At 48.7% G+C, this 24,572-nt stretch overlaps 1 protein-coding gene across 3 annotated transcripts in view; it reads right to left on the bottom strand.

The window, feature by feature from the left end:
- LOC105488798 (polypeptide N-acetylgalactosaminyltransferase 18) overlaps window positions 1–24,572 on the bottom strand; it is a 361,583-nt gene that overhangs the window by 161,795 nt on the left and 175,216 nt on the right. For all 3 annotated transcript variants that reach the window (XM_071075098.1, XM_071075099.1, XM_071075097.1), the window contains exons 2-3: window positions 17,308–17,500; window positions 1,368–1,534 (exon numbers count right to left, since the gene is read on the bottom strand). In XM_071075098.1, coding sequence (XP_070931199.1) covers window positions 1,368–1,534; window positions 17,308–17,500 — 360 coding nt within the window. The remainder of the gene's footprint in view (window positions 1–1,367; window positions 1,535–17,307; window positions 17,501–24,572) is intronic.

The raw sequence follows: 24,572 nt of genomic DNA, 5'->3' as shown, positions 1-24,572 counted from the left end.
GGCCGAGGTGAAGTCCAGGGATAGAGTGTGTGGGGCAGGCTAGTCAGGCTGTCTGGCGTTAGTCACTAGGGGATGGGAGTTTTCTTAGGCCTTAGTTTTTTGGGTCCCAGGCTAGATGATGGTAGGCAGCCATCAGAGACAGGAGCTGAGCCCTTCCTGTCTCCCTCATGATACACAATTACCTTTAAGACTATGTTGCCTGTTTGCATCCTTGATGCCTTTTCCTTTCTTCATGTCCACAGAACAATGAGAATCAAATGATTCTCCAGCAGTGCCCTTCAGAAATTTCTAAAATCCCCTCACAGCACTGCTCCCACGCTTCTTACCATATGATGATAAAATGAAAATGAAGATTCGCTTTCTCAGATTAAATACGTTTCAATTATCCAATGTGTTTCAGCTTTAATTGATAACAAATCACAAATTGCCCATCTGAACTTCTCATTACAGCAACTGATTCACTAGGAAATTTACTACCTGACACCAGAGAAAGCTCAAAAGATAACACAAGCTCAGTGTTTCTGTGACACAGCGACCCAGAAGTCTATTTTGAGAAATCATGCGTTATCAGAAGTACATTCATATAAATGGTCCTGTCAAGAACACTGGTTTTTCAGCTGTCTCCAAATGTGGTCTTTAAGTCTAGAATGGTATATGATGGCACACGGGGGTGCAAAGAACCAGAGACCAAGAAATGTGCACCAGGGAGAAGAGGTGGCTGGTAGTGCTGGAGAAAGAGAGTTAGTGATGTCATGGCCTCAATGAGGTGTTTGCAGGCCACCCAGGGCCTGGCTAAGGACAGATGAAACAGGGAACAGGGGATCCAGCAAAGAGGCTAGACATTTGACAGGTCTGCTGCTGTCACTGAGTTACATGTCCACTCCCATCCCCATCATCACCACCACCACAACCTCCATCACCACCAGCACCAACATCACCACCACCACTGCTAACATAACACCAGTGAACAATCTTCCAGGCAGAGGCTGAGGAACCCTACTAGGTGAAATGATGCATCATGGAAAAGAGTCACTGGACATGTTCACTGTGTACATGGTAGGGTAGGAGGTCAGGGCCTTCTATCTTATCATATTGCACTGGAATATGGGAGGGGAGAGTAGGCAGCCAGTGAGAAAAAGCCTAAGGACCAGACCCCTCTAGGATGCAGAGGCCATGCTCGGATGCAGAGGCCGTGCTCAGATGCAGTGAACCTTCCGAAGCAGTGGCCACCATGAATTTCTCATCTATACTCCAGAGAAAAAGCAGCCACAGACAGCCTTGAGCAAATGTGAACCCCGATGTTGAACCATTGGCTTCGATGTCAGCCAGGAAGCAGGGCTTGGGCCTTGGGAAGCTCTGACACTCACCGTTACTGCTGTTGTCATCCACCAGGATGATCTCCTTGAGCAGATGCGGGGGCGTGCGTTCGATGGCTGAGTGGATGGAGCGCAGCAGCACCGAAAGTGCTTCATTGACGAAGATGAACACGATGCTCACCTCCGGCAGGCTGTCAGGAAACGAGAGGTTACGGCACCTGCAAAGAATAGCCAAGCACTTAGATTTGCTAGTCACCTCAGGAGCTGACCCACCCCGTGTCCTGGCTCCAGCTTTGCTGGAGGGCTCAGGAGTCCAGATTCTTCCAAGGGCCCCTTCTTTGATGCACTTAAGATGAGCCCTAAATGTCCAGCAGTAAGGCCCACAAGCATTGAAACCAGTTCACCCCACACCTGAGTTGAATTTGTCAGTGACTATGCCAGCTGAACAGTAATGCCATGAGCACTTAGGACAGCACATGGTAGCTGGCAGGTAGTCCCCGATTGTTTACTAGAAGAATGACTTAATGTTTCTAAATCCAGTAGAATGGGAAATGCAACCAAAGTCAATTTGTAGTATTTCCAAAATGGCAGCCAACACCTAGGTGAGGCCAGACCTCAGGCACCCAGCCTCGGGAGACAAAGATGCCTCCTCCCAGAGGCTTCTACTGCCAGAATCTACTTCCCTTCACTCCAGAAGGCATACTGCCTGCGACTTCTCCTGCTTCTCGCTCATCACAGAAATCCAGTTTCCAGAACAGGGCTGGAGCTAGAAACAGTCTCAACATGAGGAAAAAGTAGAAGGACCAGGTCCAACCTCATTTCACAGATGGGGAGACTGAGGCTCAAAGAGGTTGAGTTCCCACCTATGGCTCCATTCTCAGTCAGCTACCATGACAGAATCCCAACTCTGGTCCTCTGACACCTGCACCAGGATCTCTCCTTGAAGGAGAAATGGCCATGAAAGAGAATGCCCCTAACTGGCCCATTTCCCCCTAGCTCTGCTGAAACCCTGAAGCCATTTGGTGGTCTCTTGAGGACTTGAGGTATTCCCCATATGAAGAGGAACACAGTTCTGAAATCAGACCCCATGAGAGGCCAGACAATGGAAAGTGCCATGGCTCCTGAGGGTAGTTCCCTCCTCCGAAGGCATAGTCTCTATGGGCAGGAGACCACTGCTGGTGCCCATCCCTGCCTGACACTAAATGCTGTTCTAGAAGGCACTAAGCTCCCATTTTCCGTGTAGATGAATGAAAGAATGGAGCAGCAATCACAGCCCTGTCCCAGGCCCTGGGTTTGGAGAGGAGGGTTCCCACTGAAGGCTCCAGGGGTTTAGGGCTGGTGACCATGTTCCATTGCTCCAGAGTGGGAGGTGCAGCCAGGTCAGAACACGCAATAATGAGCATAATTGTACGGGGCTTCTGCTCGTCAGTAATTAAAGTGTTGCAGAATAGGAATGGGCCTGCTCTTCTTTAATGAGGAAGGCTGCAGGATAACCAGCATTGAGCAATTTGGAGAAATCACCATGGGGCCCCAGCCTGCTTAAGAGCATGAGATTAATAAACTAAGATCAGTGTCTCTATGGTTACCAGAAATTTACAGAAACTTTTCCCATTCTATTTCCAGCTCTCCTTCTCTCTCGCCAGAGAGGAATGAGGGAAAGAAAGAGTTGAGTCTTTTCCCAAATCTACTTCGTACTTGTGATTTTAATAAAACCAAGTTAATAGATTGGTGTAGAATTCATTTGTTCGTGCATTTAATGGAATAGATATATATTGAATATCTTCCTCTAGGCAGGTAGTCTTACAGGCACTGAGGGTACAGCAGGAAGTGGACATAGTCCCACAGTCCCTGTCCTTATGGAGCTTATGCTTTGACAGAGAAACAGATAAATATGGAAGAAAAAATACAATTTCATATAAGTGCTAAGATGAAAAGAAACTCTAGGCAAGAGAACGGGATGGTACCCTGGCAGCTGTTGTACGAGGAGTGGTCAGGAAGGACTCTCTGAGGAAGAGAGGTTGGATCAGAAACTTAAATGGCATGCAAAAGTGAGTCGTGCAAGGGTTCTGTGGGTCCAAAGGAACAGTGCTGTGGCTGAAGAGGAGGGAACCAGCTGATTTGACAATGATGAAAGAATGAAGGAAATAGAGAGGGAGGTGAGGGGAGGAACTTGAATGAAGGAGAAAGACTGGCATGCCTTCTGAAGTTCATCAGATCTTTTTCAATATTTTAGAAAAGAAAACTGTGATTACAATTTTCATAACAGCAATGAAAAGATTTGTGGTTGACAGTCAAATAAGTCCTCTAGCTAGTATTTATTTATGGTGATCAAGACCAGCAGCTGGGCTTTCCCTAGGCACGGAAACTGACAGAGATGAGTATTAACACACACACCATTTGTTAATTGCATTTAAAAAGTAATACCATATGTGGCCAAACAAATAGCACATGAATTCTTCTTTAATATAAAGTATAATAGACAGCTCCCAAGAAGGCCAGTGGATCGGTACAAGTTCACTGTCCTCCCTGCTGAACTCCACCAGCAATGAAGACTTGGCTTCTGTATCTCTGCACTTCCCCAGGGGTCTGCTCTGCGTTCCCAGAGCCTCACTCTCCAAATCTCCAGGGTGTTCAGAGATGGGGGTTAACTGTCTCCCCCTACTCTCTTCCCTTCTTAATTCTGAACATAGTGCCCAGTCTCCCCCATCTGAGGAAACCAATTTTAATTCCTCCCGGCAGCAGCCATGATGGTTTGAGCTGCCAGTCTCTGGAAGCTGGTCTCCTGATGGTCTTTCTCCATGCAGAATGAAACGCTGTATTTGTTTAATAAGCTAAGCCCTGCTGATCACAATTTTCGCATGAAAGACTTTTGAACATAAAGTTTTCCTAGGAAAACTCATTTGAACGTAGCCGAACACACTTTCTAGGGCGTCACATTCAAACCTGTTTATTGTCTGCCCCGCTCTACTAGAATGAAGCCCCCTGACAGCAGGAACTTTGCTTTCGGACTGTGCTGTCTCCTAACCTTGGACTACAGTCTGGCACTTAGTAGGCACTCCATGAATGTTTATGGAATGAAACAAACTTAACAAGCTTGCTTATTTTATCTACGGCCTACATTTTGAGTGCCTGCCGCTGATGTCGGACTGCTCCTTTTTCTTACAAACCTCCTCCCTTGGAAGGAGAGTCAGGTCCTCCCCCCGCCAGCAGGCTCCTGTTCTCCCGTGCTCCCTCCTCCTGCAGGAATGGCCCCAATGCCTCACATTGGAAGTCTCCAGAAGTGCTCAGTTTCTTTACACTGTAATCCCTCCAGGCCAAATGCCCTGACCTCCTTAAATCCTTCTTTTCTCTTCTCTCCTGGGACCGCTGGGGCCTTCTGGCGATAGCCATGCTTCTGCTGTGGCCTCTCTCTTGGCATCAGGAGACACCTTCCCTCAGCCTTCAGTTTCTCAACACCTGACCTAAGGTGGCCCTGGGTAAGCAGAGCAGAGAGGTGAGGGGCAGGCAGGATAAGGAAGATGATGTGGGGGGATTATTTTAGGGAAAGCGTTTGAAGGGGATGAAGTCACCCAGGTGCTGTTCCCAGCTCTGCCCCACCTTGCTGTGTGACCATGAATGAGCCACCTTCCCTCTCTGCTCTATGTCTTGGTCACAGAATAAGGAAGTGGGAGGAAAGGATCACTCAGATGGCTTCTCTCCACAACATTGAGGCTCTTATATCTCACATGTTTTCCAGCTTCCCCTCCCTCCCAACCCGCAGATGCCACAAGAAACATCCCCTTGCTACCATCATGACTACATAGGGTGACCAACTCATCCCAGTTTGCCCAGGACCTTTCCAGTTTCAGCACTGAAAGTCCTAGGCACACCAAGTCAGGCGGTACCCCATGCCTATACCACCAGCTGTGAGGGCACAGACTGGCCTTGCTCACACCCTCCTGCCCACTGCCCCACACCATGATGCAAGCAGCAGGTCTTCCATTGGTATCTGTTGAATAAATTCCCTTTCAGATTCCCCAAAACACCTTTTCACCTCCACAATGAAGCAGAATGTACATTGCTGAAGGGTAGGGGCAAAAAGAGGGAAGAAGAAGAGTATGTCAAGAAAGACATCTACATCCTTCCTGGTCATGCCATCCTCATCACTGCAGACACTGAACTCAGGAGAAGGCTTTGCGCTGTAGTCTGAGTCACCTTGAAAAGAACATGCCTCCAACCGCTGTGTGGGAGAGGACTGCTCTGGACCCATGCCCAGAGCTTTTGCTCTAGAGTCCAGCCACTTTCTTGGCCTGGCAACCCAGCACTGACCCGGTGGACTTTGCTCCCAAATCTGCACTGCTAAGATGCCCTCCCAGAGCACCTGGATTTTCCAGGATTGGGCCACCCACACACTCTGCCCCAGTTCTGCCACAGTTGGGACCCTCCCAGAGCCTCCCTCCCCTCTGCCCTGATGTCTGCCTCTGCACTTGCCTCTCTGCTCACCTCTGCAGGGAAGGGCTGAGGACACGGATCTCTGGGAGTCACACTCTGGGACCAGCCCTTCTGTGTTTAAGCTCCTCGAGAACTCACAACTGCACGAGACTGAGCCCATGCTCATTTTGAGAACAGGAACATTCTCCTGTAAAATTAAGCCATAAAAACCTCCCTTTTTACTTTTATTCTTGTTCAAAGCTGAGCCATTTTCCACTAGAGATAAAAAACAAGGCATTTCTGAGAGGGGAGGGATATGACTGTCTAATAAGCTGGAATTGATGGTCATGACAGACTCCGTTCTATTGAGTTCTGCACACAGAAGGAGATGCAGGGATGGGGAGCAACAACTTAGGGGGCTACTTTGGAGATATGTATGAGGAAAATTTACACCAAGGGCTTCAGTGCTGTACAATCATGAGAGGCGGGGAAGCAGTGGAGGAATAAGTGAGGTAAAGCCCAGCTCTCGGCCACCTGATAAGACCCAGGGCAGTGGCCAGACCTCATGCGCTACAGCCGGACACCTCCATCTTGGATTGGCAGACCCTCCCCTCTTTGACCTCAGCAAGTCTGCAAGGTCCTAGTCTAGCAGAGTGAATTGTTCATAGAGGCTTGCTTGACCTGGGGGTGGGGATGGGAAGAGTGAGCAGGCCCCTTCTAGAATGAAGATCAAAGTAGACTGTGAACTGGGGTTTGTCTGCCAAGACGCACTGGGAACAGCATCCAGCTATGCTAGGGTTCTGGGAGTGGAGGCCAGGCCCACCTGACAAAGCAAGTGAGACGGTGGCACTCCAAGCAACCACTCCTCTGAGGGGATCGTCCTGGTCCTGCTTTCTCCCCAGGCTTTTCCTGGAGAGTCCCTCCCCTCTCAGCTGTAGTCAGCACACAAAGGTTCAGGCTCACTAACCCCCTGGGACGTACACCCAGGGAGAGGGTCTGGCCCCAGGATTGGCACTTTCTTCTTGGCCCTCATGGCCACCATGGCCTCACTCCAGCCTCTGTCTCCTACCTGCACCCATGGGACTAGCTTGATTCTCCTCTGGCCTTACTCAGATACATCTAGCTTCTTCCAGATCTTTCCAGATTAGATTCCCAGGCCTGTCACTTCCCAGATTGCATGACATAATAAAACCAGAGGATGAGGGCAGTGTGATGGTTCCCATTGGCCAAGAGAAGAATCAAGACTGTCCCTCCTTCTGGCTGGTATCTGCATCCCCATAGCCTCTGAAGCTAAGAGACTGCAGGGTATTTGCTGCCCCATACAAAATACTTGGAAATAATACTAAAAACTTCCATTTACTGTTTACCATATGCCAGAAACCATACCGAGACTTGTTCAGATGTTTTGACTATTTTCCCCATTGTATTCCTTTCCACAATCCTATACGGTAAATGGCATTATTATCCCCCATTTAACAGTTGAGGGAAATAGAGTTGAGATGGTAAGTTATCTTCCAGGGTTTAAACCTGGGCTCATTTGATTCCAGAGCTTGCCTTCATAACCCTGCTGAATGATGATTTCCATATCTTCCTTTCCATACCCACCCAGAAGTGCTGACTGTGAGACAGTGGTGTTGTGTCACTGGCAACACAGAGACCTTGAGGGAGGGGCGAAATGAAGGAGTTGTTTCCAGGCTGCCAAATGTGCATGAAGAATGGAGAGGCTGTATTCTATCTAGCAGGACGATGTGGACAAATACGATCAACACTACTGAGCCTCTGAAGCCCAACACTGTCTTCCTGTGACACTCCTGCCTCCGATATGTATAATCCCGGTGACTCCTTACACCGAGGCTGCTGTGTCTTCTGCTGTGTGGCATCTCCATTTGACTCACAATTAACAGGACCAGTGACTGATTTCCTGAGCCCCAAATAGCCATCAAAGAGCTAGCTGTGGGCCTATGAGGCAGCCTAGCACAGAAACTCTGCGTAGCTGGATCTCGTAATGTTAAAGAATGACCAGTGGTCCTGTCCAGCCTTTCTCATGGAGGGACTGAATGTAGGAGATCCTAAGAAGGTGATAAGTGAGGCCCAGCAGAGCAGAAATGATGGATAGGAAGAAGGGCGTGACAGTGAGTGAACCGTAGACGTGGACATGAAGTCACTGTTAGAAACACAGCAAAAGTGGGGCAAAGAGGATGCAGGCTGGAGCTGTCCAGGATGTCTTGAACCACGCCGCCTCCTCCAGAGCCTGCCTGTGTGGCTTCTGATTGTGTGATTGTGGGCTTTCATCGGCCTTCAAAAAATCCCAACCACCTGTGGTTACCTGCATAGGTTTGGTTCCTTGCTCCCTGAGAACACATACATAACCCAGTAGAGAAAGACCAATTCCCTTCCTGGATGGACTCCAGTTCCCTGTGAGACTCTCACAGATTCTGCTTTTCCTTCATGCCGTGTACATGCTATTGCAATGTGTTTTTATATGTGATCATTTAACAAACGTCAGTGTCTCCACTAGACTATAAGCTGCACAAAGTTAGGGCCATGTCTGCCTTGCTCATCAGGTATCCCTAATACTGGGTATGAAGTTCCACATAGAGTAGAAATTTAGAATGCACCTGGTGATGGGCTGAATGAACACATGAACATATGAACAGTAGAAAGAATTCAGGTCCATAAGGGCTCTGTGGATGGGAATTCCACCATGACCTGATGGGAATGGAATCACTGAGTCATACATTTATCCCTGCCTGACTGCAGCAAGAAGACTAGATCATCCCACAAGTCAAAGGGGTGAAGAACAGGATAATGGAGGCAAGGTGGGGATACTAAGTATATCCAGGGACTTCAGAGACTTGGCAAGACACTCCATCTGGCCCAGATATGGAAGAGACAATGGACGTCTGCAAACCGGGAGTTCTGCAATGCAAGAGAAATCGGGCAGGCCTGCATCTAAGAGAAGAATTTGGTGCAGGAATTGCTGATGAGTAAACTGCTAAGTACATGTGATCATCAAAACATCCAACTTTCATCCAGAGGCAGAAGTTCAACCATCATCCTTTCAGGTGAATTTACCAATTTAGAGAAAGGCTCTGCTATGTAAAATGTAGATGGAAAATAGGAAAAAAGGGAAGAGAATCATTTACAATGTAAGCAACCAACAGGAAGCAGGGATGTCATTTGTCCCTAAGACATCTTAGGGATCTGTGGAATGTGGGATCCCCGGGCTGAATGAACAGCCACCCAGGGAACAAAAGCCAGCTGGCTCTGATGGAAAAGTCACATTAGGGACTCTCTATGTGGTGGGTTTGTCAGTGAGCAGGCCAGGCCCATAGCACCTACAGCTGAGGAAGGTGGGGCAGAGCAGATCCGCTGGGCCAGGGAAAGGCAGGTCCTGATAGATCCACCGGGACAGGGGAAGATGGGTTCTAAGGAAGAATGGGGCAACTTTGCTCTCTAGCAAAGCCTGGCTCAGGGCTTGGCCTCTGACGCCCAGAACTCTGGGACTGGAGAGAAATCATTCCCCAGGGACTTCTGTGTAACCTGTCCTGCAGTGCCTGTCTGGTCCTGCTCTCATCTGCTGCCAGGGCAGTGTCCTGTCCCATGTGCTCTATGTCCACATAGCAGTCCTTCAGGTTATAAAAGTCATGATCATGTTCACTCAAGTCTTCTCTTTTACAGATCAGAGACCCAGATAATAAAAGTGACTAAAAGTTAAATAGCAGTTCCTATGTGTCAGGAAGTGGCCCATGAGCTCTACATACATTACACAAACTTTGCAGTACCATCCCTAACTTACAGATGGGAAAACCAAGGCACAGAGAGGCTAAGCAGCTTGTTACTCAGCTTATAAATGAGAGACTGGCCTCGGAAAGCTGGGAACCAGGTTTTAACTACTACTCTATAATCTAAACAGAAATCTCACCTGTTTGTCATGCTACCCAATTTCTCTTTGGGGTTGTCCTCCTGTAAATACTTCACTTTCTCAGTATCTCTTAAAATCCAATTCTGCAGTTGTGATCTGAGCAGCAGAGTAGAACAAAGCTATCACCTCCCTCTTTTAAAACATTATACTTCTATTAGTATAGCTCAAGATTATATTTCTTTTAAGAATAACATCAAAGTCTTGGCCCATGATGAAATTAACATTAACAAGAACCAGAAGTATTTTTCCAAAGCGCTTTAAAGAGTGTTTTCCCCTAACTGTGTTTGTACAGTTAGCATGTTCAACCCAATAGCAAAATCGTGATTAAGAATGTTTACTTTAACCCTTTGTCCTTAAGCTGCCTTCATGGAGAACACACTGTTCATAGGACTCTGGGTCTCCTCCACAAAGACAAGATCCCAAACTAGAAAAGCTCATCTGGGCAGGGCTGGGCAGGGCAAGGTGATAAAGTAGTGTCCTGGAATCATCAGACCTGTATAAAAATACTGGCTCTGCCACATAGCACCTGTGAGAATTTGAACAAGTTTCCTAACCTTGTGAATGTTCAGTATTCCCTTTATAAAATCGGAATAATAATAACAACCCCAGAGGCACGTGAGGATGAAGTTAAATAGGAAAGTGGATGTTAAGCGTTTGCACAGAACCTGGCACACAGGAAGTGAGCAGGTGACGGCTTGTGAGTCATTCGCTCATGCGCAGCAACTCTGGGACGGTCCAGCACTCACAGCCTACCTGCTCCTGCTGGAGTTATCTCCCTCCTCCCCCAGGACCAGCTACAGAATTTGTGGGGCCTAGTGCAAAAGGAAAATGCAGCGCCCCTGTTTTAAAATTATTGTTATGAACTTTAATATAGTGACAGCATTAACCAGTCACAGAGCCTTCTGGCTCTAGGATCCGGCTGCATACTGTCCTGGTTTCCTAATACTAATGCTGTCGCTGTAACAAATGATTACAAACTTGGTGGCTTACAACAACACAAATTTATCATCTCATAGTGCTGGAGGTCAGAAGTCCAACATAGGTCTTGCTGGGCTGGAATTGGGGTGTGCAGCACTGCATTCCTTTCTGGAGGCTCTTGGGAAGACCCATTTTCGTGCTTTTTCCAGCAACTCAAGGCTGCTCACATTCCTTCCCTTGTGACTCTCTCCCATCTTCAAAGCCATCAGTGGCCACTCAAGTCTCTCAAATTGCCAGTTCTTGTTGATATTTTGCCTACCTCTTCCACTTTTAAGTGCCCTTGTGGTTAGACTGGACCCAGACAATGAATCCAGGAAAACCTCCTCAGTTTAAAGCCATCTGATCAGCTACCTTCCTTCCATCTGCAACCATAATTCCCCCGTGCCGTGTAACATTACATACTCACAGGTGTGGGGGATTAGGATGTGGACCTCTCTGGGAGGCCATTATTCTGCCTACCCATGAAGCCAGGACCCCCAAAGTTCGAAGATCCCAGATGTCTCTCTAGAGTCTGGACTGTTAAAACAACCTTGCCCACCGAACACTCACAGCCCCATGAGATGGTCCCTCACCTGCTCCCAGACAGACCAGTGCCCCCGACTCTGGGCTGTATTCTCTCTTTGCTACCGTCCTGTGCTGCTCCTTATCACTTTGATGCTCACAAAGGATTATCTCCAGCTCTAGACCCAGGGCTCTTTTGTGAGCCTGTGTGTGGATCTGTCCCAGTTGCCCCCACCTAGGGCCGCAGAACATATTCTGACCCCCTTTGCCAACCCCTCATGTCCTAACCCCAAGCCCTAACCCACCTGTCAAACCCAAGAGCAAGTGTATCCTAACCCCTGGGAGGGAGGGACATGGACCTCAGGGGACACTGGTGAGAACGGCAAAGTCATTATTGATAAGGCTCAGGAGCCTCTGAAGATCTGCTGGCAAGAGGCAGGAGGCAGTGCCTGCCAGAGTCTTTGCCCTGAGCTGCCTTGGAGGGTGGCCATAGAGTTGCCATGGAAACACAACCCTGGAGCTTGAGACCGGAGCCCCCGCTTCTCCTACCCACACCCATGATCCCTTAGACTTTCCTGTGCCCCTTGTTTGGAAACAGCCACTTCTTGGAGAAAAGAATGTGACATGAGTCTGAGGCCAAAGCTGCAGAACTGGAGAGCACACATGTGCCACCTGCCTGGCCTGGCTGTCACTGGGGTGGGAAGCCCACCTTTCCGAACCATCTCACACTGGCTAGCTCACTTCCACCCTGCACCATCCTCCTTCTCCACAACTCACACCCATCTTCTCAGTGACCTCCCAAAAGATGTCCCCTCCCTCTACCTCTCCACCCCTTGGGCAAAGGACTTCCTCAGTCATTTTCTCACATCTCCATTTTTCAAAAAGGAATGACGTTTCACTTACACACAGTAAAATGCACAGAGCTTCAGTGTATAGTTCAATGAGTTTTGACATGTGTACGCCTCTGTAGTCCACACCCTAATTGAAACTTGATGTTTCCATTTTTTTCTTCCTGCCCCTCCTAGATTATTTTAGAGCCTACCAATAAGGAGAAAGAGGGTGGACACCGAGAGGCAGGAGGAAGCACACAGAGAGAGCCACAGGACATCTGGAGCCTGCAGTTGGGGCTATGAGGGATGGAGCTGAGTCCAGCCAGGCTGGGATGAAACCTTTCTGCCCTTCAACCCTGAGACTAGGTATCTTCCCAGACCAGGAAGGAAGCAAGCGAACCCCCACCCAGCCCTGGCCAAGGCCCCCCATGGATGAGGTCCGGGAGGCTTCACCAAAGGAGTCTGAAGTGTCCTGCTTCCCCCAGGTCTTCCCACCTGGATGGCTGAGGGGTCTGCTCTACTGCTGCTGCAACACCACAAGGAGGATGAATGGCATTTTGATTTCTCCAGGAGCCAAGGGGTCTGGATCCTTGAGGAAGTTTGTCCCCTCTTTGTGTAGATGAGGTTGGAAAAACTGGTGCACTTCCTATGCCTGTTACATATTCATAGGTGTGGGGGATTAGGATGTGGACATCTTTGGGATGCCATTATTCTGCCTATCCATGAAGCCAGGAACCCCCAAAGTTCAAAGATCCCAGATGTCTCTCTAGAGTCTGGACTGTTAAAACAACTCTATCCAGGGGAGTGGGTACAGGGAGGTACCTTGCAGATGCCACCCTCCAGGCCCTGCCTCCCTGCCACAGAGGCACCAGAGGGACAGGGCTTCTGTGGCCATCACGTCCAGGCCCCTGCCTTACTAAAAGCCTGCGAGGACAAGTCCTCCCTGCCATGGAGCCTGGGAAATGGTCAGCAGACTTTGTGACTACCTCGCCCTCCCACCACCTCTGTCTGGGTTCCCATCTCAGTGTAAACTCCAGGAGATATCCGTCTGGTGCTTTGTTGAGTGTCTGGCACACAATGCGTGCTCAGTAAATGTTGGCTGGATGAAAAAATAAATGGGCCTAGCAACTGGCTGGACTGATGTTTTTCCTTCTAGTTGTGTCCTGTCTTGTGTATAAGGCACTGAGCACAGTGTGGTCCTATCTAAGCCACATGACAAGCTGGGTCAGATTACATCTTTCAGCACCAAGAAAAAAAGGAGACAAAGTAAGTGACTAGCTAGAGGTGAGAGAAAGGAGGGTGGGCAGGATTCTGAGCACTCACTTTCTGATCTAGGAAGGAAGCCAAGAATAACATCAGGGTTAGAATTTGGAAGAGTAGAGCCAAGAATACCAAGAGCAAAGTACACAACACAAGCAGCAGGGACAGAAGTCTCTAAGAGCAAACCAGAATTCACAAGAGGCACAGGGACTCCGGCTATGGCAAGAGCCACACAGCATGAATCTTCCAGAGACTGCAGTGACTGTGGGCTTCCTCTCCACATGCTGACCCACCCTCTCAGTCCAAATCTCAACATTAGCCAGAGCCCAGGCATCATCCTAAGCCTTGGCAACAAGCCTTGGTTTCATGTTCACTAAAACAGTTTTTGCCAACATGTAGACGCCAACCTTCCTTCTTCCAAAACTGATCAGTAAATGCTCACTGCTGTATTGCTAAAGTGGGCCTGCCGCTCCCATTAGAGTGACACAAATGGACGCCTCAAGGCAGTGTAGGACAGTGGTTACATGCACAAATTCCGTTGCCAGACCACCTGCCCCAGCTCCGCCACTAGTGACCTTGGGCAGGAGATATCATCTCCCCATGCCTCAGTTTCCTCTTCTGTAAGATGGAGGCTAATCATAGGACCTACCTCAGAAGGTTTTACTGTGAAGACTCAAGGAGTGCTTATAAATTAAGTGACAAACATATGCCTGAAAACATGGCTCGTCCTATATAAATGTTTGCCAGTGTCGTTTGAAATAGGATAAGAGTAAAATTTTGAAAAGATGTTTCCAAAATGAATTAAGCAGGATGAGCCAAGCAATGGCCTTGTTACAAGGCAGGGATGTTTTTATGGAAATTAACAGACAAAGGGAGGCACTGTTTTACCTAAGCACATACTTGTTTTGTGTGGTTCACCAACAGCTCTCCAATCTTAGGCATGCGTCTGGCACGTGAGCTGAAATAGAGCTAGACAGAGCCTTCCAAGTACATGTGCAAAGAGAACCCTCCGTTGTTAAAGCCACTTTCACAGAGCCCTCCCTGAGGAGCGAGGAGGCTCTGCTCTGCCTTTTATCAGAGATTATGTTTTTCTCTCTAGAAAAAGGGGCTGACAGAAGTTGCTTGGTGCCACGGGGGAGGTGTGGAAGCTCCACAGACTGTGAAGTTCTGTGCAGAGGGAAGGTCTTTCTATAAGGACGATTGCTCCTCTCCAGCAGCTCAGGAGAAAACTGCAGAATTCTGCCCACCTAAAGTCCTTCAAAGTTCCTCCCTCTCTCAGGCAAATTCCTCCCACAGGTGAGAGTGGGTGGGGCACTTCTCTCCGTCAAAGATGAAGGGCTCCCACCTGGGCTCTTACTGTGCACAATGCTGCATTGTGCACAGTCAAAATAAACAGTGGTAGGCCGATGTCAAAGCCACGATCCGGCATCTGAGACATGGGTTCAAGGCTCAGCTCGGCTGCTTATCTTACTGTGTGACCTCAGACAACACTCCTTCTTCTCTTCTGTTTTCTTCAACTCAAATGGGAAGAATCTACCATTGCCTGGTGTACCTTCCCTGCAGTGTTGACGTGGTCCAAATGGGAAGGTACTATTGGCACGTCCAGCACTGTGTGAATCCCAGTTGTTGTTATAACCAGGTTACAATCTGTAAAATCTACCCTTTCCTTGGCTTCCTTTTCATTTTCCCTTTGATTTTGAACAAATATGTATTGAGCTGTGCCTGTGTTTTGTATCAGATTGACCGAAAAGTCCATGGCTCTTCTTCTGGCCGAGGTCACGGCCAAGTCCCCTGCAGGAACTAGAGGGCCCTATTTCTGATTACTCCTTTTCCAGAGCCCCTATGTGCTCCCCCCATCAGACCAGCTCCTCTCCAGCCCCAGGAGTGGTCTCTGCAGCTCCTCTGCGGACTGAGGCCCTGTGGCACTTAGCTGAGGTCACCTTCAGGATATTTCCAAAATCCAACCCCATCTCAGCACCTCCCCTGCTGCCATCATGGTCCAAACCACCATCGCCTCTCACCTGGAAGCCTCCTAACTGGTCTCCATGCTCCCAGCCTTGCCCCTTCAGCCTGTTTTCAGCATAGCAGCCAGAGGCACCTTTGCAAGTGACAATCAGAGCATATTGCTAATCTGCTCAAGCCCTTCCCATGGATCTCTGTCTCACAGAGTAAATGCCACACTCCTTGCAAAAGCCTATGAAGCCCTTCTCCTGGGATTCACCTTGACTGCACATCGGAATCACCCAGGAGCTCTAAACAATACTGAAGCTGAGTGCCCCCCCAGAAACACTTATCTAATTGGTCTGGGGTGTGGCCTTCACATCAGGATTATTTTTTAAGGTTCTCCTGATGTGTAGAATGTGCAGCAAGGTTGAGAAACTTTGCCCTAATGATCTGCTTCCTGTTGCTCCTCTGGCCTCATCTCCAACTACTGCCCCCTTGCACACCTCGTTTCAGCCACAGGGGCCTCCTTCCTCTTCTTCAAACACGACATGGCATGCATGCTTCTGCCTCAGGGCCTTTGTACTTGCCACTTCCTCTGCCTGAAAGGTACTCCCCCCATCCTCCAACAGTACCTCCGTGGCTTGCTTCCTCTTCTCCTCCAGGTCTTTGCTCAAATGTCACCTCTTAGTGAGGTCTTCCCTGACCACCCAGGAAAAATTGCAACTCCCCACTCTTGTCCCAGGTGTCTCTCTCTCCGACTTTATATTTCTCCACAGCACTCACCACCATCTAACATACTATATATTTGACTTCTTTGTTTTGTTTACTCTCTGTCTCCCCCCAACTAGAATGTCAGCTCTGTGAAGCAGGGGTTTCTGTATGCTTTGTTCACTGCTTTGTCCCTTGTGTTAGTCCATTCTCATGCTGCTATGAAGAAATACCTCTGACTGGGTCATTTATAAAGGAAAGAGCTTCAATTGACTCACAGTTCCACATGTCTGGGAGGCCTCAGGAAACTTACAATCATGGTGGAAGGCACCTCTTCACAGGGTGGCAGGAGAGAGAATGAGAGCCAGCAGGGAAAATGCCAGATGCTTATAAAACCATCAGATCTCACGAGAACTTACTCACTATCGTGGGAACAGTATGGGGGAAACTATCCCCATGATTCAGTTACCTCCTACCTGGTCCCTCCCACAACATGTGGGGATTATGGGAACCACAATCCAAGATGAGATTTGGGTGGAGACACAGCCAAACCGTATCATCCCTGTACCTAGATTATGCTGGCACAGAAGTGCGTAATAAATGACCTGCAAGTGAAAGCATATTCTTCTCTCCCTTTGGACATCCTCAGCTGCTCTTTCATCCTAGCCCAGTCCAGCTCTCTCTGAGCCACAACCAACCATACTCAAGTATACAGTATATAGCAGGTGTTCAATGAATATCTGTGGAGCTGAACTGGATCTTCTCCCTAAAAGAACACAGTCTGCAAACCCAGCAGCAAGACCTTTCTCCAAGACTCCAGATATAAGCTCACCATGGTTTGCAGCTTTAAAAAATAAAATGTAAAAATGAGGAGAAAGAGGGGGAAACACTGTGGGGGGAGCTCACAAAAATTAATGAGATTTTCTCAGCTGAGGTACGTGCCCGTATTTTTAATAATTGGGAGTAATAAGAATTCTCACTGAACCTTAAAGGAACATCCTTCTGTAACAAAGAGAGAAGTCAAGACAGACTTGTCTGTTAGATGTAACGACTTGTTAGCCCCGCAAGACGGATGTACTTTAAAAACTAATTTACAGAAAAAAAGATTATTCATAAAAATGCAACTAATTGGGTTAAAATGACATATTAACAGGAATGTGAGATGACTGTTGTGCCCTTAAGGAGTAAATTAAGTTGTTAATCCTCAAAATCTCTACTGGAAGAAAGCTTTGCCCCTACTCAGCTAATGGAGAAACTGAGGCTGAGGGAAGAGGAGAGTGACTTGCCTAATGCAAGCCAAGGGGACAGGCCCTGGTTTAAGCAGGAAAGGGACCCAGGAATCCAGGTGCCCAGTCCTGGCTCTGTTCCCAGCACTCTGGGGACCCCATCTCCCCACAGGCAGGTCGACAAGGTCCCGGTCACTGACTCTGCTCACCCACTGGGTCTGAGGTCAGGCAGGGGTCGGTCCAGGGGCAGGCGGTCGCTGAGGTAGGCATTGTAGCCGTAGTACTGGAACTGCTTCAGGGCCACGCGCCGGCCTTCGGGGCTGAGCTCCTGGCCCCAGTGTGCAAACAGAGAGGAGTCTGTGAAGGGCTCGGCCTCTGCCTCCTCAGGCTTGGCAGGAGCCTCTGGAGAAAGAAGGAACAGGACACAGTGGGTCAGAGTGCACCCCTGCATGTGCCATGACAATCCCTTTCGCTTCCTCACAAGCAGCCTTTGGTAAAACAATCTTAGCCCCTTCTTTCAGGGGTCGGGGCTGACTTGGGTTTTCATGCTTTCCAAAGACCCATTCATCCACGAATCCATGCATTCATCTAACCCACAACCACCAGGCACAGGAGATCGAGAAATACACCTGACAAGGTCTGCTGAGAAGCTAATGGATGTGACCCTGATGCCCCATGGCTTCAAGTCAGAACCCCCTTTTTCCCCAGTCTGCCTCCCTGCCAGAGATGTTGGCCCCAGCCCTCAAACTGGGCATCTGCTTCTCTGTCCCTAGCTTGTACCCCCACTTCCTGCAATTCCTGAGCCCACCCCACATTGAGGCACCCAAGCTGGGAGTCTACTCCTCCACCCAGTTCTTGCCAGTCCTTCTCCCTCTCTCTTCACCGTCTGGTCCTGCAGTGAGTTGCCTGGTGCACCATGTGACATTCGCCTGACTATCAGCACCCCAGCCAGACTGCCTCCTGCTGCTTCTAGACACTGCCCACCAGAATAGTGGATCCATGACACAGGTGACAGTCAAGCCACACCCAGCCTGCCCTACGTTCTGGGCCCCGCTCATGGGAGCCCTGGTGGACTTGGTGGAGGCAGCTCAAGGCCAGCGCGTGGTTTCCCAGGAACGTCCCAGAAAAATGGAGGGGCATCACTAACGGTAAGAGCAGAGACTTTGAAGTCACACCGTCATGGAATCCAGTCTCTGCTCCACCACATACTGGCTACGTGACCATAGCACAGTCAACCTCCCAAGGCCCAAATTCTCCCACCTAGAATGCGGAGATGATAATACCCAACCACCCTCCAGAGATTGTGAGGATTCCATTAAATAAAGTGTATAAAGCATTTAGATCAGTTTATGTCTCAGAACAAGTGCACAGCCAATGGCAGTTAGGGTTATTATAGCAAGGGAGGGTTATTGAAATCTCTCTTTTATGGGAGCTAAAAGAGATCTTGCCAGGACATAGACTGATAGTCCAGGACTTTGGAATTAGTTCCCTGGGACAGGTCATCAGGTGAATCATTTGAGGTCAGAAATCAGAGAAATTGGACAGAGATGGCAAGCCCACTGGACAGGGCCTTCCATGCTCACAAATTCATGAGGGAAGTAAGAGATGGAGCCAGGAGCCTGGAATGAGACAGCGACCAGAAAAAACAGAAGCGGGTCAGGGACAGGAGAGACAGGCAGGAGAGGCAGGCTTGGGACACCTGCCCACATCCCGTCGTTGGCCTGTATGGAGCCAATGGGTGCATGGCGCACCTAGGTACAGGCTGGAGATGGGCAAGGGGTTAGCATTCTGAGGTCTTCCAGGCTGGAGAGCTTGGGGCTATCAACTGCCACCTCCACTCGTGATGCTCTCCTGAAAACCCATCTGGAAGAGAGGAGACTGCCTGGAAACAAAAGGGAGAGCCTTCCAAAACACAGGCTCCTCCTACCATGGAAGGGGTGCTCCAGTGGCAGGAAGCCTCCATCACCGGAAGCAGGCAGATGCCATCAAGAGTAGAAGGGGACTTAGCAAGCCCATGATCCTGAAAGCAGAGATGCCAGAAATCTCAGTGTGCGAGATGCAAAAAGATCTGTAAACGAACTCCCAGGTGCTGAACTCACTGGGTGCACATGCATAAGGTACCTCTCCAGGCCACGTCCTCTAAATGGGACACCCCTGTAACTCCTGGGATAACCATCAGAGCTAACACTCGCTGAGTGCTCACTCCTACCATGAGCCAGCATTTTCTCTTATCAACTCATCTCACCCTATAGGGTAGGAATTGTTGTCATCTTCATTTTATATATAAAGAAAGTGAGGCACAGAGAGAATAAAAAACTTGCCCAGGTTCACACAGAAGGAAGTGCAGTAGCTGGATTTCAATCCTGGGAAGACTCTCCCCAGGCAGTGGTCCCCCAACTATGCTATACAGCCTCTATATGGCAATGGGCTGCTAACGTACGTGAAGTACAAAGACAAACATGGCATACCATCTCGGTGACTAATTTTCCTTAAAAACGTAAAAGCAAAGTCAGAAAATTAAACAGATTAGGATACATTGAAGAATAAAATGCAAACTATGCAAACACTTCTAAGACACAGCATTGTCAGGATTGCAGCGGCCTGCACAAAGCTCCATCCCCGAACTTGCTCATTCTTCTCCCCTACTAGGCATGCTTGAAGGGTAGCATAAGCATGCATGATCTTGAAGGTCCTTGTTATCTCTAAAAAGATGTATGACTCATTCGTTTGGAATGGGGGGTAGTAAAAATCTAAATCAGTGAACCAACTGAATCATGTAATATTTAAAAGAAATGTAGTTTTATTGCTCTCGAATACCTAAATGGATATTACCAAGTAAAATGAGATCGGTTAATGGAAAATTATGATCCAAAATTAGGCCTGCATTGCATAATAATATGTTATAAACATATTAAAGTCCTGGTGACACCACATGCTCCTACCTTGTCACTCAGTATGGGCAAGAATGATGACAAACTCAAAGCCAGTGAGTCCTGAAAGATGAGGTGGGGGGCCTACAACAGGAAAGATGTAATATTTGTTGGATTTCTGCCAAGAGTCAAGCACCACGATAGGTTATTTCCTTATCGAATGTTGCCTCTCTTCCTCCTCACTGGTGCAACTCCACAGAGCAGGACCACATCTGACTTGATCCCTGCTGGACTGCCAGCTCCTAGCACAGTAACTGCTTCTTAAAAGGGACTCAATCAATCATTTCAAAATACATCAGTTAATAAGTAACCCATAGTGATTAGACATGATGAAACCAAAAGTGAAAAGGTTACATGTCTAATCCAAGGCCACCCAGTGTGTCAGTGACATCGAATAAAGGCCTGGCTCCTCCAAACTCCACATTCTTTTCTCTACACCAGGAGTGGCAAACCATGGTCCAAGGGCCACCACTTGTTTTTGTAAATAAAGTTTTATTAGAACACAGTCACATCCACTTGTTAACATATTCTCTTTGGAGCTGAAGAGCAGAGTTGAGTATGTATGACAGAGAAGATATGACCTGAGAATCTGAAAACACTATCTGATTCTTTAAAAAAAAAAAAAGAAAAAGAAAAGTGTGCCACCTCTGAACCTTTCCCCAGCCCTGTCTGCCCTGTACCTTAGAGTTGACTCTCCTCAGGTAAGGAGGCCTTACCTCTCTGAACTCTATTTAATTTTTCTTTACTTCCAAAGAATTGGTTAAGAACACTGGCTGTGGAGTCAGAATCCTAGTGTTTATCCTCCAGCTCTACCATTTGCCAGTTTGGTCCACCTCACCGAGCCTCAGTTTCGTCTTCTGGAAAATGGGGTTGATAATAATAGTGCCTTCCTCACGGAACATTTGTGAGGATAAATGAGATGGCCAGGTAAGGAGCCTGGCACAGTGCCTGGCACATAGTAAGCTCTCCATAAACATTGCTGAAGCCCCCACGAAGCCCACAGCCCTATCGGACCGCTGGAGTTCAGATGGGAAGGTGACCTTGCCAAGGTCTCCAGCTCTGGAAGATGCTGATGCCATCCAGCCCCACATGAAGGCTCTCCATGTCCACAGACAAGTGGTCTATGCTTAACCAGACCTAGACTCCACTCCTGTCTCCAGTGAGAAAGCAGGCCTATATGGTCATCCAGCAAAGGGGATCATCTTTGACATAAGGGGGATAGGCAAAGAGGCCTCGGAGAAGTGTCTGGGCTGGGTCCTCCACAGGGGTCCTGGGGTGTCTGGCACATCTGGTGATACTCAGACCCTCTGATGTCTGACATCTAGGGATGAGGCACCTTCCAGGAGTGGACTCCGGCAGAAGCCCCTGCAAAGATTCAGACCTACCTGGGCATGTCTGACCAACTGATGAGGTGACTTAAGAGAAGCACATCTCCAGGGACTGAGGACTCCCCAGGAGGGCCCATTCAAGGCAGAGATTGAGCAGGGCACAATGAACTCTGTGAGCTGCAAAGCCAGAGCGTGTGGAAGAGAGTATTTGGAGGATTCCGAGCACAACACAGAAGCTGTTACTCACCCCCTGCCCTCACCCAGCCCTGAGTGCTTGTCTGGGCCCCAAGGAGAAATAGGATGAAAGGGAAAGTGAAGGGGCTGCTTCACCAGACAGCCATGCTTGGGGCCCAAGCAGTGCTTGAGTCAGGGAAGGCGGAAGGAAAGGAATGATGTGATTAGGGTAGGTTGGGGAGCCCCCAGTGGGGCCTGAGGAGACCCCTGGGCCAGGGGAAACATTACCATGCCATGTCCTTCTCTGATCAGAACCCTCCAAGGGCCTCCAGCGCCTTCTTGTTAAACGCCTGCAAGGCCCAGCACTCACATCCCATCTCTGCCCCTGGTTTTCTCCTTTCCAGCCACACGGGCCACTCATCAGACTCACCAGGCACATCTCACCTGGGTGCCTCAGCTCCAGCATTTCCCTGCACATGCTTCTGGCCAGTTCCCTCACTTCTATGTCTTTACTCAAAAGTCGCTTTCTCAGCAAGCCCTATCCTGAACATCCAGCCCTCTTCCCAGTTTTTACATATATAGTCTGTGATATGGTTTGGCTGTGTCCCCACCCAAATCTCATGTTGAATTGTAGCTCCCATAATTCCCATATGTTGTGGGAGGGACCTGGTGGAGGTAGTTGAATTCTGGGAGTAGGTCTTTCCCGTGCTGTTCTCATGATAGTGAATAAGCCTCAAGAGATCTGATGGTTTTATAAAGGGGAGCTTCCCTGCACACACTCTCTTCTCTGTCACCATGTAAGACATGCTTTTGCTCCTCCTTCACCTTCCACCATGGTTGTGAGGCCTCCCCAGCTTTGTGGAACTGTGAGTTCATTAAGCCTCCTTTTCTTTATAAATTACCCAGTCTCATTTATGTCTTTTTCAGCAGCATGAGAACAGACTAATACAGTCTCCATTCATTTTGCTTGTTGTTTGTTTCCCTGACCAGAACATGGCTCTGTGAGGTCAGGGATTTGCTTTGTTCTCTGTTGAGTCCCTCAGACTCAGAACAGCATCTGGCACCTAGTAGGTGCTCAACCAATACCAGTAAAATGAACGAACAGGGCATTAGCAGTGGGTCGTGGTGGGAGTCAGACAGCCTCCTGCCTACTAGAGATTCCCCAAAACTTTCAGAGGGAGTGGAAAGGGGACTGCAGTCCTGTGCCAGCAGGTAGGAGCACAAAGCCAGTGAAGGTATGGCCAGGGCAAATTCCAGCTGTGTGTGGTTAATTCCTCCCCAGTTCACTTAAGCAAATGATTGTGCACAGTTACACAGACTGACAGGGCACACTTAAGAGCTTTTCAGGTAGTTCCACAAAATATGGTCAGTGGTAAGCAATCTCCACTGCTCTCCCAGGACTCCTCTGTAAATTTCTTATACTGGAGAATGACTGGGCTTCTCTCCCAAGCATCCAGAATAGGACTGTGCACGGAGTAATTACCCCAAAATATAGGGAGAAGGAAGATAAAGAGGGAGGCAGGGAGAGAAGGAAGCTGTGTCTTCTTCTTGCCCCTCTCTGTCTCTCTTTCAAATCTCACCAAGAAAGGCTCAGAATCAAAAAGACTCCACTAAAGGGTCCAAAAATCCCTCCTCCCAGAAACCCAGGCACAAAGGGCAATGAGGTGGAAAGACCCAGAGACTCTAGAAAACTGACCTAAGATGCCCTCAGGAAGTGTCCAGCTCAAACCACAGAGCCACAGAGAGCCGGGGAATCAGGCCAGGAGTTCTCATCCTTCCTTGAAACCCAGCCCGCGGTGTCCCCAGAGCTCTGGCAGACATGTTGATACCTGTCTTCCGTCCTGAGTCTCCTCAGTCTCCAAGGTGCTTGTTACAGAAATCCTCACCATCAAGCCCTGAAGGGAGGATTCCCTCCAGAGGACACTAATCACTCTACCCTTGAAGAGAAAGGTACAGTTGATGGGTCAGTGCAAAGCATGACATTTCTGACATTAACAGGCAAACAGGCTGACTCCTTCCTCATTGTTGACATTGAAATTCTCCCTGAGGGACCCAGCGAGCAGTCATTCCTGCTCATCCCCAGGGTGCAGGGAGCTGCAGTTTGGCCAGCCCTATTCAGAGAGGCTCCATGATGGCTGTGCTTCCCTTGTTTGCCGGGCCTTGGAACTCACTGTCAGCTTTGCCCACAAAGGGTGTTAGCCCCTTTTATCAGCTAAGCAATGAATATTTAAGCAAGTTTATTCTATGCCAAGCTTACTACTTGGGTACTGAAATATTAAGATTACTCAGATGTGTTCCCTATCCTCATATAGCATCCAACTTAGTGGGAAAAGCAAACACATAGAGAATGTAATCAATGCTCTGATCAAGGGTGTATAAGATGCCATTGGGTATCTGTAGGTGAGGGGAAATGGGGCAGAGGGAAGGCTTCCTAAAGGAAAGGATGCTTGAATTGAAGAATAAGTGTGATCCTCAAGCTCACTCCAGGGCAGTACACCCCAAAGTAGAGGCCAACAAGAACCAGGATGCAGAAGGAGGAAAGAGCAGTCTGTGGGGCTCAAGGCTGCTGGACAGGTGGCTGTACAGATCTGAAACCAAGAAGCCAGACCCGGAGCATCCAGAGCCTCAGCAGGCTGAGGGTAGCCCATGGAGGGGGACAAGAAGAACCACAGTGAAGACTGCAAGACTGAAAGCCTTGGGATTAGCGTTATTATTTGGAAATAGTTTCTGAACCTACAAGCAAGCGTCCCAAAGTCCAGCATGGTAAGCATCACAAAAAGGTACTCTCTAAAGTGGCACTGGGTGCAGTGACTCATGCCTGTAAACCTGGCACTTTGGGAGGCCAAGGTGGGCATATTGCTTGAGCCCAGGAGTTTAAGATCAGCCTGGGTAACATGCAGAAACCCCATCTCTACTAAAGATACAAAAATTAGCCGAGCATGGTGGTGTACGCCTGTAGCCCCAGCTACTCAGGAGGTTGAGGCAGGAGGATCACTTGAGCCCAAGAGGTCGAGGCTGCAGTGAGCTTTGTCACTGCACTCC

This window comes from Macaca nemestrina, chromosome 12 (genome assembly GCF_043159975.1).
Source record: "Macaca nemestrina isolate mMacNem1 chromosome 12, mMacNem.hap1, whole genome shotgun sequence".
Taxonomy (NCBI): Eukaryota; Metazoa; Chordata; class Mammalia; order Primates; family Cercopithecidae; genus Macaca; species Macaca nemestrina.
The sequence above is the reverse complement of the archived record's forward strand: the minus strand, read 5'-3'. Positions and strand labels throughout refer to the sequence as shown.